Source organism: Podarcis erhardii (assembly GCF_964252035.2).
Source record: "Podarcis erhardii genome assembly, chromosome: 7".
Taxonomy (NCBI): Eukaryota; Metazoa; Chordata; class Lepidosauria; order Squamata; family Lacertidae; genus Podarcis; species Podarcis erhardii.
Genome location: NC_138511.1, coordinates 72,839,759 through 72,858,146, shown reverse-complemented (window position 1 = coordinate 72,858,146; position 18,388 = coordinate 72,839,759). Strand labels below are relative to the sequence as shown.

General features: G+C 43.4%; 1 protein-coding gene across 3 annotated transcripts; it reads right to left on the bottom strand.

Moving 5' to 3' along the window:
- Nucleotides 1–4,675: 4,675 nt before the first annotated feature.
- On the bottom strand, nucleotides 4,676–17,504 carry PPP1R8 (protein phosphatase 1 regulatory subunit 8). 3 transcript variants are annotated; one of them, XR_014158609.1, is made up of 8 exons: nucleotides 17,366–17,504; nucleotides 12,840–12,900; nucleotides 11,420–11,573; nucleotides 9,296–9,516; nucleotides 8,658–8,802; nucleotides 8,394–8,458; nucleotides 6,533–7,169; nucleotides 4,676–6,472 (listed from the first exon to the last, which is right to left on the bottom strand). XR_014158609.1 is itself a non-coding variant. In XM_081869983.1 (8 exons), exons 2-8 carry the CDS (start codon nucleotides 15,212–15,214, stop codon nucleotides 6,816–6,818), a joined length of 1,038 nt encoding a protein of 345 aa, XP_081726109.1. In that variant the 5' UTR covers nucleotides 15,215–16,146; nucleotides 16,220–17,336; the 3' UTR covers nucleotides 4,676–6,815. The 3 variants fall into 3 exon arrangements, 2 of the variants coding, with proteins under 2 accessions (XP_081726109.1, XP_081726108.1); XM_081869983.1 differs by lacking the exon at nucleotides 17,366–17,504 and adding exons at nucleotides 15,177–16,146; nucleotides 16,220–17,336 and having other exon boundaries at nucleotides 4,676–7,169; XM_081869982.1 differs by having other exon boundaries at nucleotides 4,676–7,169.
- Nucleotides 17,505–18,388: the final 884 nt, after the last annotated feature.

Genomic DNA, 18,388 nt, shown 5'->3' with positions numbered 1-18,388 from the left:
ACAAAAACAGCCAGAGAACTGAAACACAGCCAGCCACCTTTCAGAATCCACACCCATCCAAATTTTGCAACGCAGTTCTTCCAACCAACCAATGCTTATAAACAGGCATATTATTAGGGGACAGTATGTATACAAATGAATATACTGTGGTGGAGAGTAACACACAAGAATGCAATCTATCAGGAGGAGAAATTGCTTGCAAAACTGTGTACATTAATCAAAGCAGCATGCAAAAATGTGTTGATCAGGAGAAATCTGCATAAACGTGCTGGAGAATTTACATGATTTTTTTAAAAATTGCTGCAGAAATGTGGAGAACTGAATTTAACATTCATAAAAATGAGAAATTAAGAGAACTGAAATTGACAGATCATTCCACCCCTATAGAGGAGACAGTCTTCATCTGGGTGGCCCAATGCCTTGACCTGATATAAGGCAGTTTCCTATGTTCACATTGGCTGCAAACCAACTTTTGCACATCTAGCAAGGGTTTTATGCTGATATACAGTTACTAGGGGCTGCTTCCCTTTACACATGACCAACCCCCTCCCCTTTACAGGTCATTTCTCCTCATCCCAAGCCTCCTCCCCCCTCCCTTCTCCACCTTGCACTGGGGTGGGGGGGGAGATGTGCTTTATATGTATGGTGCAAATGCAGCCTAAGTCATGTTTAGAAATGCACTCAAGGCACCTTTTCAAACAACAAATACTCCCTAGAGGATGAAGTTATATGCAGGTTCAGAACAACAGATACTTAACCTGAAGGAAATATTAATCAGTTGGAATCTTTAACTTTAAAATCAAAACGTATGCACACATATACAGCAACACTGATACAATATGCAGTCAAGCAAGTAGCATCTCATAGATACACTCCCACTGAAGTTGGATAGAGAAACAACAAACAGAGGTGGTTTTTTAATGGAAAAAAATGATGAGTTGATTTAAAAAACCCCACTGATGCACAATTTTTAAAGTTTCAGCTTCAATTTCTCTTTCAAAGAATAGCCTGGTTGAAAATGAAAGCTAAGTTTGATGCAAATGCATAATTTGTTAGAATTTCTCTATGAACCTCTTATGAAGTGATGAAGCTTTTGTTTTCATTCTATTATTCATTTATTTTTTAAAGAGAACTTTGTGGAAAATGCTATTCCGACAATGCCTTGGCCCCCAACATCAATTATCTGCTGAAAATTCAGCAGAATCCCAGCAACACAACATTTAGGGAACCTACTGAGGAAATGTTTGTTTAAAGAAGGCCTAGTCGTTTATTAATTTATTAATTGTACATCTATAGAAATGGTTTTATTGCTTTTAGAGTTTGTATGAATGGTTTCAATTGTTTCTTGAACTTTTCCAGGGGTATTTTATCTCGTTTTTATCTTGCTGGACACAGCTTTGATGGCTTCTGGCTGTGAGTCAGTTTCTAAATTTCTAAGTAACTAGATTAATACATTACATACGGGAAGCCTGTTCTTCTCCAGAGTCTGGTCACTGATGACTATTGAGATCTATTTCCTGGAAGTCTCACTTTACACATGTACGTCTTTCAGATCTTCTTTTTGAAACTCTTGTTTTCCCCTCCCCCCAACACACCTATTTTCATGCATCACCAGGCAGAATCACACACATTCATGACCAACTTTTGTAAACTCAATAATGGCTTTAAAACAAACAAAAAAAGTGAGTCGGTTTTGGTCACCCTTGTTACAGGATAGAGGTTCAGTGGTATGACTGGCTATCCATGGTACTTGGGGCTATCACTTTGCTGTGGTCTAAACCACAGAGCCTAGGGCTTGCCGATCAGAAGGTTGGCGGTTCGAATCCCTGCAAAGGGGTGAGCTCCCGTTGCTCGGTCCCTGCTCCTGCCAACCTAGCAGTTCAAAAGCATGTCAGAGTACAAGGAGATAAATAGGTACCGCTCCAGCAGGAAGGTAAACAGCGTTTCCGTGCACTGCTCTGGTTCTCCAGAAGCAGCTTAGTCATGCTGGCCACATAACCCGGAAGCTGTCTGCAGACAAACACTGGCTCCCTTGGCCTATAGAGCGAGATGAGCGCGTAACCTCCGAGTCGTCCACGACTGGACCTAACGGTCGGGGTCCCTTTAGGGTAGGTTGCTGGCGTCCACAGGGTGGGGGCTAGTATTGCCCCCCCCCCCGTGGAGGGTGAACAGAGCAGTGGCCTAACACGTTCATTTGCAACCACAAAAGGGGCTAATTAGGCAGCTTAATGCACTTATTCACAACACCAGCCCAATGTGCTTTATGCAACGGCCAGAGTTCTAAAGACCCCGCAAAACTTAGAATACAGTGGTACCTCGGGTTACAGACGCTTCAGGTTACAGACTCCGCTAAGCCAGAAATAGTACCTCGGTTTAAGAACTTTACCTCAGGATGAGAACAGAAATTGTGTGGCAGCGGTGTGGCAGCAGCAGCGGGAGGCCCCATTAGCTAAAGTGGTACCTCAGGTTAAGAACAGTTTCAGGTTAAGAATGGACCTCCAGAACGAATAAAATTATTAACCCGAGGTACCACTGTAATAGAATTGTGCAGTTGGAAGGGACCCCAATGATAGTCTTAGTTCAATCCCCTGCAATTCAGGGAATTCTTAACATACTTGGCTTTACAAATGTGCTAGCAGTTTTCTTTCACTATGTATGAAGAGCCAGTGTACTATAGTGGCTAGAGTGCTGGACACGCCCCCGCAACTCGACCACGAAGCTCGCTGGGTGACCTTGGGCCACTCACTATCTCTCAGCCTAACCTATTTCACAAGGTTGTTGTGAGGATAAAATGGGGAGGAGAACCATGTTCACCATCTTGAGCTCTTTGGAGAAGATGTGGTATAAAATGTATAATAATAATAATAATAAAACAAAAAAAAAAAACAAAAAAAAAACTTGGAAGTCCCAATTAATACAGGAGCATACATATACAGTGCAGGATGTAAAATTAAGGTTTCTTTCTGAAATGCTATAGTTTGTATACAAAGTGTGTGTTGGTTTTTTCCTTTAATTTCCTGTAAGATTCTCAATTTATCAGGAGGTAGTACCTTTTCAGTTCCTGATAAAAGATCAGGAATCATTTCTTTTGCAGGGGTAGGGAGTAGAAATCTATTAAAAACTTGCACAACAAAATATAGTACAAAAATAAATAGCCCTCAGCCACCCTTTAAATCAGGTTTAGCCACAAGCACAACCCCCCTCCCAAAAAACCCCACCCCAATTTGTTTTCAGCATCACCCTATGCATCAGGTTCAGTGGTGCTTACTCCTAGGTAAACAGGATAAGATTGCAACCTCATCTGGCTTTATAATGAAATATGCAACCTGACTATGCGCCTTTATTTTCAGAGACGGAAAACTCTACATTTGAGTAAGGCTTCTGAGGGGAAACAAGGAGGACCAGGGGCTGGAAAAATTCAAAAGATAGGTGGTTTTCAGACCTTTATCCGTAGGGGCTGAAGCTCTGGCTCTCTCCTTCAGCAGGGTGTGATGGAGCCGCAAAACCTGAGCACCCCTTCTTTACTTGGGAAACAAAATGTACTAGATTTGCCCCCTGCACCATCAACAGCCTTATAACAGGCTGAAATTCTACAGATGAAGAGTTCCCACCATCACTGCACCTCCATAGTGGGAAAGGCTGCACACACCTGTTTAATTTCACCCTGCCACCCAGCTTTTAACGCACCAACATCCTGCAGTTTCCTGCACTTTGGGGGTCATAGAGTATAGTCCTCCAAGGCATGCAGAGTGGCCTTGGTGCAACCATGGTGGCCAAAAACGCAGCAAACCAAGAGTCAGGTTTCTTTAAGGAATGAGTGGGAATTAAAGCAGCCTGCTTCTAGAGGCCCACTCTCATAAAAGAAAAAACAGGGTTTCCTGGTTCTCCTTTCCATTGAAGCTACACCCCCCCAGCAGGAACCCGGACCATCTGATACATCAGTCATGCAAGCCCAGCAATATGGCAGTTCACCATTCTAACTGGAATTTGTCAGAATGAACATGCTCTGCTTGTGCGGAAAGAGCTATACAGGTTTTCAGTATGTTTCTGGATGCACTTCAAAGTGTTGGGTTTGATCCATGAAGTGTTTAAACAGCCTGGGTCCACTGTAGTCATATATTGTATTCTATGAACCTACCTGCTTACTTAGATCAGGGGAAGGGAAACTGTTGTCCTCCAGATGCAGCTGGACTCCCGACTCCCATCATCCCTGACCACTGGTTATGCTGGCTGGACCTGATGGGAACCCAGCATCTGGGTGGCCCCAGGCTGCTTGCTTCCAATTTTGATCCTGGCTGGTGGACCTGATCTGGGTACCCCTCTCCTTCCAAGGTCAGATGGATGGCAACATGAGAAAGGACTTCTGCAAGCACATGTTTGGAACACCATGCTTTGTGCTAGCGCTTCTGTCATTTAGGTGCCATTTTATATTCCTAGGCTTTTTAAAAATTTCTTTATTGAACTCTTGCTTATTGCTGTTTTTATTATTTTCTGTTAGCTTGTTCACGGATTGATGTTCTTCCTGATTTTCTAAAAACACGATTAAGCTGCTTCAGAAAATACTGTATGCTGGTTTGGGAAAAGAAATATTTAAAACAAATAGACCAGAAATGGCAAAGGATCATTTCCTGGCCCACTGCGCTGTTAAGATTTGGGACACACATTGAACTCTCAATTTGGCAAAACAGTCATTTAATTTACAGTGTAGTAAAGGTTACAGGTAAAAAGCTCAACAGAGTGTGAAAAGGCCTATTACACAAATGTACAAACTTCTGTACAGAGCCCCACACCTTTCACTCATCCTCCCCCATGCTCAATGTTGGCCAGAACTGGCTTCCAAGAAATTTAAACTTTGAAATTAAAAGTCTGCACCATCCCATGGAGGTGAGGGGCCAAGACCAGCAATCAGTAAAATCCCAAGGGAAACATCTTGCAAAACAAGTCACTTAAAAAAAAAATCATTTAAAATCCAGCAAGGGAAACCTTAACTGCTTTAAACTGGTCACATATCCTGAAGAGCTGCCTTCCATACCAGAAGACTGCTTAATAGCCGGGTAAAAGTTAACTAAAAATATCCCAAAGATGAGAGGTTGCAAGTGAGGCTACAGAAGATTTGGAGTATGGAATCCTACAGCTCACAAGCCATTTCATCACAACCTAGATTATGATGTTATATAACTACACAATATAGACACAACTTCATCTTCACAAAAGGGTCCTATGTACACCGTCAGATGAAACAGAGAAAAGCAGATTGTGTGGAAGTGAAGTGACTTCAAGACATTCCATTCAGACTCCCCCCATGATAGAATACGTTGTCTCATTTTTTAAAGCAGCAGCAGATATCCTGAATTATTTGGCCCCAAATCTCTGTCCTGCTCAATACTTTAGGTGGTAAATGGAACCTTGGATAGTTGTAATGTTTCTGCAATAACAGACACAATCTAGCTTTTTAAAATCCCACTTGGTTCATTTGGAGGACTTAAGAATGTGGTTAACTCCCCACCCCCCTGGGGAAAAACCAAACCAAACAGGATGTGCCTGACTCTGGCTGAGCTTTGACCACTGTTCTGCCATGTTGTACTACAGGGAACAGTAAACCACTGGAGATGCTAACCATCTAAGTACACAGAACCAAGAAGAGACCCATCAAGCAGTGTGATTAAGAGCCTGCCCAGTGCCAAGAGCCTGGATAATAAGACTCTCAAACAAAGACAATACAACTCTGCTTCCATAGTTACTTTAGTGTGTACAATATACACATCTCAATCATGTCTTTTGATTCCAAACATCTGGAACTAGAGCCTTAGAGCTACTTTTGGTTCAACGAAAAACTGAAGTCAATAGGTCAAACCGCACAATGGTGGAGCTGAGATCCAGAAACTATTTTAGCTCATGCAATATCCCCATTTGACAGAACTGCAGTCATTATGCACTTAAGAAACTGGATAACCTTTCATGGGCTTTGGGATTAGTTAAAAAAAAAGAGAACTGTGTGACAAATTCTGCTTGTGTATAGGAAACCAACCCACACGGAGTGTTATGCAAGTACACTGCTTTTTCTCTGGAAGGGCCACTGTTAAAAGTACCTTAAGAGCTCTCATTTGATATTCCTTTCCTTCTTGGTGCATTCAATCTAGAATGCTAAGCAGCAAATAATCTGCTTGATTTTTATTTCTTACCATTTCCCTGTGCTTCCAGCCTTCAAGACGATACTCACTTACAAGGCAAGCACAACGGGGTGTACCTAGACTAAAGCACTTCATGATCTGCATGTTTAAAAGCAAGCTATGGTTATCTGACTTACATGAGTACTACTTATACCCAAACCAGGTGCTTCTTTAGAAAACTGATCAGGTCCACATACACTTCTGAGGATGAATATTCACCTGAGACCAGCTGGTTAAGCTGAACTCTGCAAGACAGAGTTGTTAATTTTGACCTGACAGTGCCCCTTAAATTCATGAATAACCTTAGGATAAAAATAACCATTGTGCCCCTTAAATTTGTGCCCCTTAAATTCATGAATAACCTTAGGATAAAAATAACCAGGGTTGAGTAAAAGAAGAAAAGGCTGTTAGGCAGTGTGGTTCCGCAGATTGGGGGGGGGGAGGAGGGAGAACACCTCTCTTTTCTAGGTGCCTGTAGAGTTCTTCCAGAGGTTGGTTTTGTAGGGGAGCTTACCCCTGTAACCTGGCTATGACACACAGTTAGGACCCCGATTCTGAAAGCTGTGGGTGCTGCACTTGGAAGAGTTTTTTGTCCACTCTGGCTGGTTGTGCTCCTGTCTCCCAGGACAGATCAAGCTCTGCTCCTCAGATCAAGAGAGAAGGGGTAGGCTTCTTGCCTGGCCAAGCTTCTTTTGCATACTTCTTCTTCTTGGGCTCATTCACAACTTCGGGATTAAAGACAGCAGGGTTTGGAGCTGGGTTCATGGTGACCGTTGAGGGTGCAACCGGAGTCAAGTCCACATCCGGGGCAAGATTAGGATAGGGCATTGGCAGGCCTCCAATGAGCGCAGTGCCGTGAATGCTATGGGCCTGGGCGCCTGTCTCGTTGTGAGTGGGAGGCAAGCCGCCGTACAATCCTCCGCTATAGGGAAAGTTCTGCATGCGCCGCGTGGCAGACTCATCCGCGCTCAGGGAACCGGAGTTGTCCATCCGCTTTTTCTGCAGTAGAAAGGGCAACTATTTAATTTTTGAAACAACCTCCCAATACAAACCACTGCAGAGGAATCTGTGCTTCCCTCTTCCCAAATATTCATTGGTATATATTAAATCTTCATAATTTATATGGTGTATGAAGAATTAGTGCCTGAATCGGCTTGGTTTTCATGTTCGATGTGGCCCTCGGGTGGATGCAATGAGTTGCTTAATGCAACTACTTTGTAGCATCAATCCCATTCCTATCTGTTCCATCATCACTTTCATTAAGTACTTGCTGGAATGAACCTGGCAAGGAGTAATACCCTCAGGGAATTGGTTGCTTAGTCACAACACAGTAAGAGGTTCTAAGGATGTTATCTGTTTTATCTGGTTTAACCTAACAACTCTCCTTTCCTACCAGAACCTAATGTCACTTGGCAAGGACAAAAAGCAGAGAACAGTGGGAAACATATTACAGCCACCTAGGAAGCTGCACAGAATACAACTGCATTATAGAGCAGCAGGATGTGGTATTAACAACATATTCCTTTTTTGACAATCCAAATCTTTCCTGAGTTCATGAATTCCAAGGCACAGGCCTATGTAAGGCTGTCACTTGCAACTGTGACTGCCTTGAGGTGGCTGCCTTTGATGTTTTCTTTCTAAGTACAGTGGTATCTTGGGTTACATACGGGTCAGGTTACAGACTCTGCTAACTCAGAAATAGTACCTCGGGTTAAGAACTTTGCTTCAGGATGAGAACAGAATTTGTGCAGCAGCGGCACAACAGCAGCAGCAGGAGGCCCCATTAGCTAAAGTGGTGCTTCAGGTTAAGAACAGTTTCAGGTTAAGAACAGACCTCCGGAACGAATTAAGTACTTAACGCAAGGTACCACTGTAATGGAAACAACTCATTGATCGAGGAAGGAGCACAGCACGAGCTTGCCAGAAGCCTTTTTGTTGCATTAAAAAAATTGACTACTTATAACTTAACCATGTCTTTCTAAATAAAAAATAAATTAAAAAGGTTAAACTGTAATCCACAGTACAAAGCAAAGGTAAAATGTCATTAGGACACAGCTGCAAGTCTTATTTACATGTCTTACCTATAAACGTATTTCTATTGGTCTAGCAATAAAAAGAACCAAACATCTGGATCTAATATTATCCTGGCTACAACTATCCCTATCTAAGATAGCAGTTTTCACAGGCTATGTTAACAGGCTGTTTTCTCATTTAGAAGCATACCTTCACTGGGACAACTGCAGTCTGTACCATGTTTCTGAAGCGTCCAACAGAAGGGTCCACATCCTCTGTATGGGTAAATCAGATTGAAATACCGTGGTTAGTTTTAAAATGGATTTTGAAGAGTGTATTCAGCACCGAAGGGGATTTAATGCCAGCTTTCTCAAAGTGAAAGGTTACCACCAGCAAAACCTCTATACATTAATACTCACGGAACAGACAGCAATATGCAGTGAGGCCTTCATAGAACACATCCACAGTGCTCACCTGGATTGATGATTTCGTCATCATCACTGAATGTTACTCTGGAATTCTTTCGTTTTCTTTTTGGTCTCTGGATATCCAAATTTCCTTCTTCTATAGTTAACGTGGAGATCCTCTTGTTATGGGCTGTGTTAAATTCTGTCAGGTTCTAAAAAACCAACAAAGAATAAAGATTAAACTCCCCATCTCCTGCCCCCATGAGCATTTAGGATTGGACAGGCTTCAAGGTGCCCACAATATCATAGGAGCAAGCCAACTGCAAGTCAGCTGGTAGCCTGCCTGAACAGTCACCTGTTTTAGCCGGGGGAGAATGGGAATTTGGTCTAGTGGTCTGAAATAGCACAAGACTCACGGTTGTGGGTTGGAGCCCCACTTTGTGCAAAATGTTCCTGCCTTGCAAGGGGTTGGACTAGATGACATTCACAGACCCTCCAACTCTGCAATTCTATGAAAAGGTCTGGCCATACTTTCCAGACCATGGGGGGCTGCAAAAGTAGGCATGTCACACACAAGCACAGACTAACATTTGCAAGATCAGAAGACTTTTGTTCTGGTGCTGTTGCTTATGCCATGCTTCCAGCCAAGGAACCCCGTGCTCCCTCCACAAGGGAAAATGGGTGTCATGCTGTGGGTGAACTCACATCTAATTCTGTCTCCTCTTCTGGAAGTCCAAGCAAACCCTTGAGCTCGTCGTCCTCACTGGTCATCTTCTCGTCTCCTTTTACTGCAGAGGGCAACGTCTGAGGTTTTTCCCTCAGAGTATAGGCCCTTGTGGAGGCACCAAAGGAAACTGTAGAGTCAATGGGAATCTGCTGTGGTTTATGAGGCTCCAAACGAATATGACCCAAAAATGTGCCATGTGCTGGGAATATTGGAATAAAAAAAGAAGAAACTATCCATTAGCTGTCAGTTTATTCAAAGCTAGATGTGGGGCCCCACTGAAAGTGTATGAAATTATTTCACTGTGTTCTTCCAGGAAAATCTGAATTAGTTGATTAAATGAAACATTTGCAACCCAATTCTCCAAGGCTTTTGAAACTGCTTCCAAGAGACAAGTAGCACTAAACAGCCAGTCTTCTGCAATTTTGCTCGCTATGGCAAACAATCCATTGGCCTCTGGTATGAGTCAGAAGGAACTTGGGTGGTTAAGAGTAATTCTTCAGCTTGAAGAGGTTAGTTTTGTTTGTTTATTTTCAGACATTTCTGTTCTACCTTTCTTCCGTTACAGAACTCAATGTGGTGTATTGGCTTTGTGTTTCCCTCCTTACAATCAAGAGGTATATACATATGAAGTAAAGTACATAGGTGTTCCCATCCAGGCACTGATCAGACTATATCTGCTTAGTTCAGTAAGGTTGCAGGCTCATGTGCCTTCAGACCACAGCTGAGCTATGCTTCCAGGAGGAGCTGCAGTTCTAGGGCTGGCTGTGTTGGCACATGTCGTGGCAGCAGCAGCAGCACTTTCCTGCCTGCCCAGTGCTCTCAATGCAAAGGGTGAGGCTGGCTGTTTTGGTGATGAAGACATTCAAAAGGGCCTCAGCATCGCGTTACCAATATACTCTCCTCCTCCCAAATCCAAATTCAGAGTTAGGGAAGGGGCTGGAGATTGTTCCTGAAGTTGCTCTTGGTTTTCACAACTATGGGGTTGGCCCCAACCGCTCCAGCTCCAAACTTAAGAGCTGGCGAGGAGGGGAAGTGAATATCCTTGACAAACATGTAAGCTTGTAATTGGGGGAGGATTCTGGCACCCTCAAATTTTGGCTTTGGGACGAAGACCAGCTAAAATCTGTGAACCCTTAAAACAGCAATGAACACAAGTCAATAATATACAATACAAATTGACAGTGGCAACACAAGACCACAGCGTCCCTTTCTGAGTGTGAGCTGAGTGCAGCAACTCATCTGAAAAAGCCACAAGAACAGATCAGGGATGAACCTCACTAGGGAGGCCATTCTAAAGCCTTGGAGCAATTGCAGTGAAGGCCCTGTAATGATAGTAATAATAATATAGCTATGGGGAAGAAAGATGACTTGAGAATGTTGCTCAGAAAAGTACTGTTTCAACAGCACCTTCTCCAATTTCCACCACCCACTGCCATGGGAATCTTAAAACTATAGTGGAAACCACCAGGGCATCCTTTTTGGAAATGACACCATCAGGGTTTGAAATTAGCAGGGCAACAGGTGCATTTTGCACCTAAAGATTCTCTATTTGCGAGCACCTCAAAAAGCCCAGGTGCCATTTTTTGCACCTGGCTGACACTCAAGGATTACTGAAATGTAAGTGCTTTGAAGCCTCGAAGTATTTATTAAGGACAGACAATATGGTAAGGAGTTTAACGATAAAGAGTAGAGTGTTTTGAAAACTGAAGTATGGTACCAATATTTTTATTGTAAACACCAAATTAACATGTATTAACAATTTCTGCTAAAAATGTGATATTAACAATGTGTCACTTATATGAATTGTGTATTAGTTCATGCTTTTCAAAAGAATAAATAAAAAGTGTTGCCAACCCCCCTCCCCAGTGGGGACTAGGCATTCTGTTTTGGTGCCCACAACCCAGGTCCCAGAAGCCATTTGGCTCCTAGCTTTTCTATCCCAGTTTCTAACACTGGCCACCATGGTTCCTATAATGAAGCCTTATTCTACTTCAGCTAAATGTAAGGATAAACAAATCCAGATCTCTTGAAAATTCACCCCAAGCATTCCTTCTGCACCACCCACCCCTGTATATTACTTGGTTAAATATCAATCAACTTACTGCTGTTGAGGTCTATAAGAAAAACCCTCTTCAGATGTTTGTGGTAGACTAAGGCAGCATGGACCCGAGAGCATGACTGGTGATCAATGGTGAAGTCGCACAGGTCAGGGTTTCTCCCAAAGAGATAGTATTTCTTTTCATCAATGATCAGTTTCTATGATAAGACATCAGACAGACAGCAACATAAGGTCACCAAAAGAAGACATTTCCATCATGACTGCTACTGCTACAGAAGACTATGAGCTATCAGCAACAGAGGGAAGGGCTTATCCATTTTTTTTATCAGTGCTGCTAGACCAGGCACCCCCAAACTCGGCCCTCCAGCTGTTTGGGGACTAATTCCCATCATCCCTGACCACTGGTCCTGTTAGCTAGGGATGATGGGAGTTGTAATCTCAAAACAGCTGGAGGGCCGAGTTTGGGGATACCTGTGCTAGACCTTTCAGACGGTAGCCAGAGGAGTGGCCATATTCAGTTACAAATTAAAAATGATACTCCATGCCGCAATTATGTTTCTGATTCAATGCTATTGGTAAAGATACAAACAGCTTTTACAAGTTGAAATGGGAACAAAGGATCAGCTCCACTGCTGTTGAAGCCACAAGACGGGTAAGAACGCATTTGTGCCTCTGAGTTATAACCCAGTGTGATCCTCCACACACTGAGCTTGATTACTTCATGGCTTATTTTGATGTTGCACTTTTTAGACCTAGCCAATCACTAATTATACCTCTGAACTCGAAACAAGAACAAAGGTAAAGATGGCTTGGTTAGTATCAAGTGCTTAAGAAACCTGTGTGAATTGAACAACATGTGTACATTGCAACTAACAATTTACAATGTGCTTCTTTCAGCTTTGTGGGGCTCGAAAGGTATTCCATCCTAGGGGATGCTTACAGCTCAAATAGACAGGCACTTAGTTTGGAGGTAAATATCTCATGTTAATAAGCAGAGATATGGGCAATTCTTGTGTCAACACAGTCCATTCCATCCTTGGCATGCTACAACAGAACTTGGACCCGGGAGCCCTTCAGCATATCACTTTGTCATACTTGTCTGTAAAGTGGAAATATCTGGGATTCAGTTACTGTGAAAACTAACACAACCCCCTCAGAACAGCAAAAAATAGGTTTGCCCTTCTAGTTCTGAACTGTCACCTGTTAAAAAGTGATGCCAGAAGGAAGCACTGGGTACCAACATCTGCTTCTAAGGTACTTTGGAATACTTGGATGCATAGTGGGTATTCAAGCAAAATGGGAAGCAACTCGGGGAGCTTGCTGAAAGTGCTCAGCAGACATAGCAGGAGAAAAAGGGGAAAGGATGCAGGAGATTTTATTGCTGTGCTTGATGCTTGTGATTATTTCTATAGCTACCCAGTACTAGGAGTGTATTCCTGGTCCAGGATAATTTGTTTTCATACCTCAATAAGTTTGTCTCCTTTGACTACATCCAGGTGCAACCCGGGTGGAGGCTTTCCTGCCCTAGGAAACAAAAACAGAAATATGTTTTGTTTTGGAATGAAGTCACATTTAGAACCCCTACAGTTACCCATTGATCTGAAGTCGCCATAAAAACAAAATCCAACTCTCATACTTTCTCTCTTAAGCAATACAGTGGTACCTCGGGTTAAGTACTTAATTCGTTCCAGAGGTCCATTCTTAACCTGAAACTGTTCTTAACCTGAAGCACCATTTTAGCTAGTGAGGCCTCCTGCTGCCGCCGTGCCGCTGGAGCACGATTTCTGTTCTCATCCTGAAGCAAAGTTCTTAAACCGAGGTACTATTTTTGGGTTAGCGGAGTCTGTAACCTGAAGTGTATGTAACCCGAGGTACCACTGTACGTTAACCATAAATGCTGCAACACATTGAAATTAGATAGATGGAAAACCTGGACTTTAACACAGGAAATTGGTGCAAAAAGTATGAGCTTAAGTGAAATTAATAGCACGTTTAGGACACTGCTGTGTACATGGGTCTTCAGACAATGTATAGTATGGCACTACCATAAGACGAGATGCTGGTCACTAGCTTACATGGCTCTAAAGTGGAATAGATTGGGCCAGGCCTACTCATGACTATTGGCAACAATAGTGACCAGAATCTGCATTAAGAGAAGAGCCATAGCTCAGTGGCAGAGCACACACATTGCATGCAAAAGGGCCCAGGCTCAATTCCCAGCATCTCCAGGTAGGGTTGGAAAAACTCCTGTCTGAAAGCATGGAGAGCTACGCATACCTTCAGTGAAGTAAGACCTACTGGCACACCCCTTTTGATAAGAACTCCTCTACAGTAATGGATATCTCATTTAAGCAATTTAGTATGGAGGAAAACAAAAACTGTGTTTGCAAACACTTAAGGTTTTCTGTGTTATTCAGAAGTCATTATACTTCATTTAGAGGGGCTTGTTTGTAATATAGTGGTACCTCAGGTTAAGAACTTAATTTGTTCTGGAGGTCTGTTCTTAACCTGAATAACGACTTTAGCTAATGGGGCCTCCTGCTGCCGCTGCACGATTTCTGTTCTTATCCTGAAGCAAAGTTCTTAACCCGAGGTAGTATTTCTGGGTTAGCGGAGTCTGTAACCTGAAGCGAATGTAACCTGAGGTACCACTGTAGTGGCCTAAGAGAGTGAGCTACAAATTGCGAGTTCCCCATTCAAATATGCTATGAAGTCACTAGTGCTTCCGCCTAGTGTCTCACACCATCTACAACATAGGGATAATATTCACTTTAAAACAGGAGTGAGGAATTGGGTCTGGCCAGTGGGCCGAATTCGTATTTCTTCCAAACATTGTCAGCAAACTTTAGCAGGTGGGTGCAGCTGCCCACCTGCCAAAGTTCAAAGGGGCTCACTTTGACCACCATTACAGTGGAGCCCTTTTGAAGTCCATTTGTGGGCATCGTATGAATTCAAATTTCACCTGCACTTGGACAAAGTGGGGCTCGCGGATCAAGGAGCCCCATTTGCAAAGCAACAACTGGGAGCTCACATCAGGTTCTCAACTGTTCCTTTATAGCCACATCTTTACCTGTCTCACACGTGACATCACACACATTGACAGGTGTGGGGCAGGTGGATGTAGTTTGGGGAAAACGGCTTTGTTAGGCCTACCGTATTTTTTGCACCATAACAATCACTTTTTTCCTCCTAAAAAGTAAGGGGAAATGTCTGTGCGTGTTATGGAGGGAATGCCTACGGGTGGCATGCCTACGGATTTTCTTCCTCTAAAAACGTGCGTGTTATGGTCGGGTGCGTGTTATAGAGCGAAAAATACGGTAATTAGTTCCATGAGCTGGAGGTTCTTCGCCCCTTGCTTTATAGGGTATTTGTAAGGATAACAAGATAATGTATATGAAGTGCTTTGAACACTCAAAACAATACAAGGTCTTATTAATTTAATTTTTTCAGAGTCCATTACTTAGGTTTTCTCCATTAGAAAGATGAAGCTCACTCAGTGCATGTCACAATGCCTTAGGAACACCAGGGGTTGTCTTATACTGAGTCAAACTATTGGTCCATTTAGCTCAATATTGTTAACACTGGCTGGCAGTGGTTCTCCAGCTTCAGGTGGGGGGTTCTCCCAGTGTATTTGGAGATTCCAGGGATTGCACCTGGGACATTCTGCATTCAAAGCATTTCTTGCCCAATCTGTGCCAAATATGTACAAGAACTCACTGCTAAATAGTTAACTGCTGGAGAACAATACCCAGGGGCACTGTTCCTCTGTGTGGCCGAGAGAAGCAACCATATGAACTTACCTGAGCCCCAAGGTTAGCATCAGAGGCCCTCCTGTCATTAGTTAAAATTCAGGTTGGTGGGTAGAGAAAGGTCCTTCTTGGTGGTGGTGACATGATTGTGCAGCTCTCTTCCTAGGGAAATCCTACAAGCCCACTCCCTTCCTATTTTTAGATGGTCTTTTAGAATTTGTTTTTATTGTCAGGCTTTTTAGGACTGGTTGGTTTTTTGCTGATTAGATTTTTATACTGCTGTTTTTGCTGTGTGAAACTGTAATTTTTATTTATTTATATTTCCTGTTTTGTGAGCTGCTTTGGAAAAATAGTTTTTAAAGAGAGAAGAAAAAGCATCTAACAACAAGGGTGGGGAAATATTACAATATCCTTCCAAAGAAAAAGATAAATTGGAACTTGATTATATGAAAAATATGTCATCTATCTTCCACTCACTATAATTCTTCCTTCTGTCATTAAAAAAAGAGTGACACAGTGGATAGCTCCAGCTATAATTAGCACAGAAGGTAAAACTTTGCTAAGTCACAACCCAGAGAGCTCTTCTGATGATTTAGCAACCCCGTCATCATAAAGGAAGATGTGTTCATTAGACTCTCAAAGGATATTAATTATATAATTCATTGTTTAACCAAAAACTGAAACATGACATCTGTACCAAAAGATAAACCTTTGTGGGCAGTTACCAAAATCCTTTCACTGTGAACATATATGACATACTTCCAGTCCTGTCATCAAAACCTGTCCTTCCAAGACCAGTTTTGGCAAAGTGGGTTGCACACCACATTACACTACACCTTCTGTTTTGGAGGGAGGAAGAAACTTAACCTCTAAGTCACTTTTATATGTATGTACATATTAGGATGAAAAGGGCATATTCTATAACTCAAATGCATTCCAATGTGTTATACTACAAAAACTCGTCCTTTCCCTTCAGTCCTTCAGCATAGTTTCAGACAGCTGGGGCAAGCACATGGGTAGACTTGGGGACAATCTGTAGCAACTGCTCCAAGTGAAGGGTCATCAGTTTGGCCAGAGGGGCTCACTATGACCACAGTGACCACTGTTTTTTGTCATAAAAATCCTTACTCAAAAACAAATTCCCAGAAAACACAAGTGCAGTTACCTATGTAACTCCTAGAATTGGCACAGAAGAAAATTGTTTCTGTATGAAGAAGAAACTGCAGGACACACACGCTTAGTAGACTCAACACCCATTGAAGCAGAATACCGAACAAGCAAAACGAATGATCCATTTCCAGCAGGGAGTAATCCCCCAAAGACACATTTTCTTTTGCTTCTCCATCCCACAATACTAACACTTTTTTTAAAAAAAGTTTTCTGAATTTTAGACATACTTGCATGACCTAGTTCTCAAATAAAACAAAGAATTTTCCTGGACACCTAGGTGCAGTTAGCATGTAAACACCTCAACAAAGACAGAATTCACAGTGCTGGCCAGTACCTGACAGCGAAAAGCACACATAGGCAATACTGAGAATATATCCCTTAGATGCAGGTCACTGTGCACATCTTTCAACACAACTCCAGAGAGCCCCAGGTTTCAAGTTTTGCTTAATTGCCCCAGCCATAAACATGACCTGCTACTCAGACCTTAACAAACCGTCATTCCTCTTTGCAATAAGGTTGTCTCTCCTCCAAAGCATCGCAGCTACGGGATTAAAATGTGCCTCTGCGCAGGGGCACACAGCCACAAATGCTTAAGGTGCAGATCAAACATGACTAGAAGCACTCACTCCCATATTTCCGAGTTTAGCAGTACTGAATGAAACTGTTTTACTTGGGAGGCATGCTCAGTGATGAAACGGGTCGTTTCCCCCTTGCCTTCCAGGCGCAGAAACACCCTCCCTTCACTAAGAGACAGGCACTCTGCTCATGTTCAGAGACGCCCTTTTAACTCCACACAGCAGTGTAAGAAATACGTTCTCTGTCCATGCTCAGAAGCACCCTCCGTTGGTTTTTTAAAAATTGATTTTTTAATATATATTAAATATATATAGGTGCATAACATTCCAGGGCTCGTAGCACTTTCCCGGTCCTGCCCCCGCTTGCAGGGGCTGCTGCACCCAGGCCCACTCCCCGCTTCATGATGCCGCTCCCGTCTCCCCGGGGGAAATATAGGCCCTTCTGCACGGCGGGACCCTTTCCCGCTCTCCAGCGCCACAGGCCCCCGCCCTCACCAGGTCGGGCAGTCAAAAAGTGGGAGGATCCCGCCACCGCCACTGCCGCCGCCGCCGCCACCACCGGCAGAGTTCGCGTTCGCCGCCATCTTGTGACTGCCCCCATTCAGCTGGGCGCGGGGCACGCCGGGAAGCTGGAAGACCCGGCGGGCGGGAGGCGATCCCGGGATGCACCGCGGCGAGGTGGGTGTGTGGAGGAGGGAGCAGCGCGGGTCGCGTCTGGTCTGGTGTAGAGAAGCTCGAGCGCGGCGTTGCGTAGCGACGTCAAAGCGACGGTACGAAAAGCGCGGGAACCTGGCGATGCGCTTAGGCTTCAGCTCCGATGTCTGTCAGTCGCGTGGGATGCCGCGGCGGCAGCGGCCATGTTGGCGGCAGAAGTCCAAACGGCCCAATGCGGAGCGCTGGGCTTCGTCTCATTTCCCCACTCGGCCCGCTCCTTAACTGCAATCTGCAGGCTTCACTCTCATTTTCCTCCCCTTCAGCTATTTTTGATGTTACAGATAGGTAGCCGTGTTGGTCTGCCATGGTCAAAACAAAATAAAAAAATTCCTTCCAGTAGCACCTTAAAGACCAACTGAGTTAGTTCTAGGTATGAGCTTTCGTGTGCATGCACACTTCTTCAGATACACACTGAATGAGCTTTCGTGTGCATGCACAGTGTGTATCTGAATGAGATACACACTGTATGAGCTTTCGTGTGCATGCACACTTCTTCAGATACACACTGTGTATCTGAAGAAGTGTGCATGCACACGAAAGCTCATACCTAGAACTAACTCAGTTGGTCTTTAAGGTGCTACTGGAAGGAATTTTTTTATTTTTGATGTGTAATTCATTTCTTACTGTATTACAAATGGTATAAGCACATTACACATAAAAGGGGAAGAAGCGTCGTGATGCACGTTATCAGTCATTGTATTAAATTATCTAACTTTTTGTAACACTGGCATCTCCTGAGCAAGATTTTGATAAAACTATTAGCTCTAATCCATTGGTTCCCAGTTGCTGATGACCCTGTGCATA

What these genes read in the sequence shown, in the direction of transcription:
- PPP1R8 (XM_081869982.1), bottom strand. Translation starts at nt 17,454, where the DNA reads ATGGCGGCGAACGCGAACTCTGCCGGTGGTGGCGGCGGCGGCGGCAGT. An exon ending in CTTTTTGACTGCCCGACCTG is followed by an intron (nt 12,901 to 17,365) that starts GTGAGGGCGGGG and finishes TTTGTTTCCTAG; the next exon opens with GGCAGGAAAGCCTCCACCCG. An exon ending in AAGGAGACAAACTTATTGAG is followed by an intron (nt 11,574 to 12,839) that starts GTATGAAAACAA and finishes GTCTTATCATAG; the next exon opens with AAACTGATCATTGATGAAAA.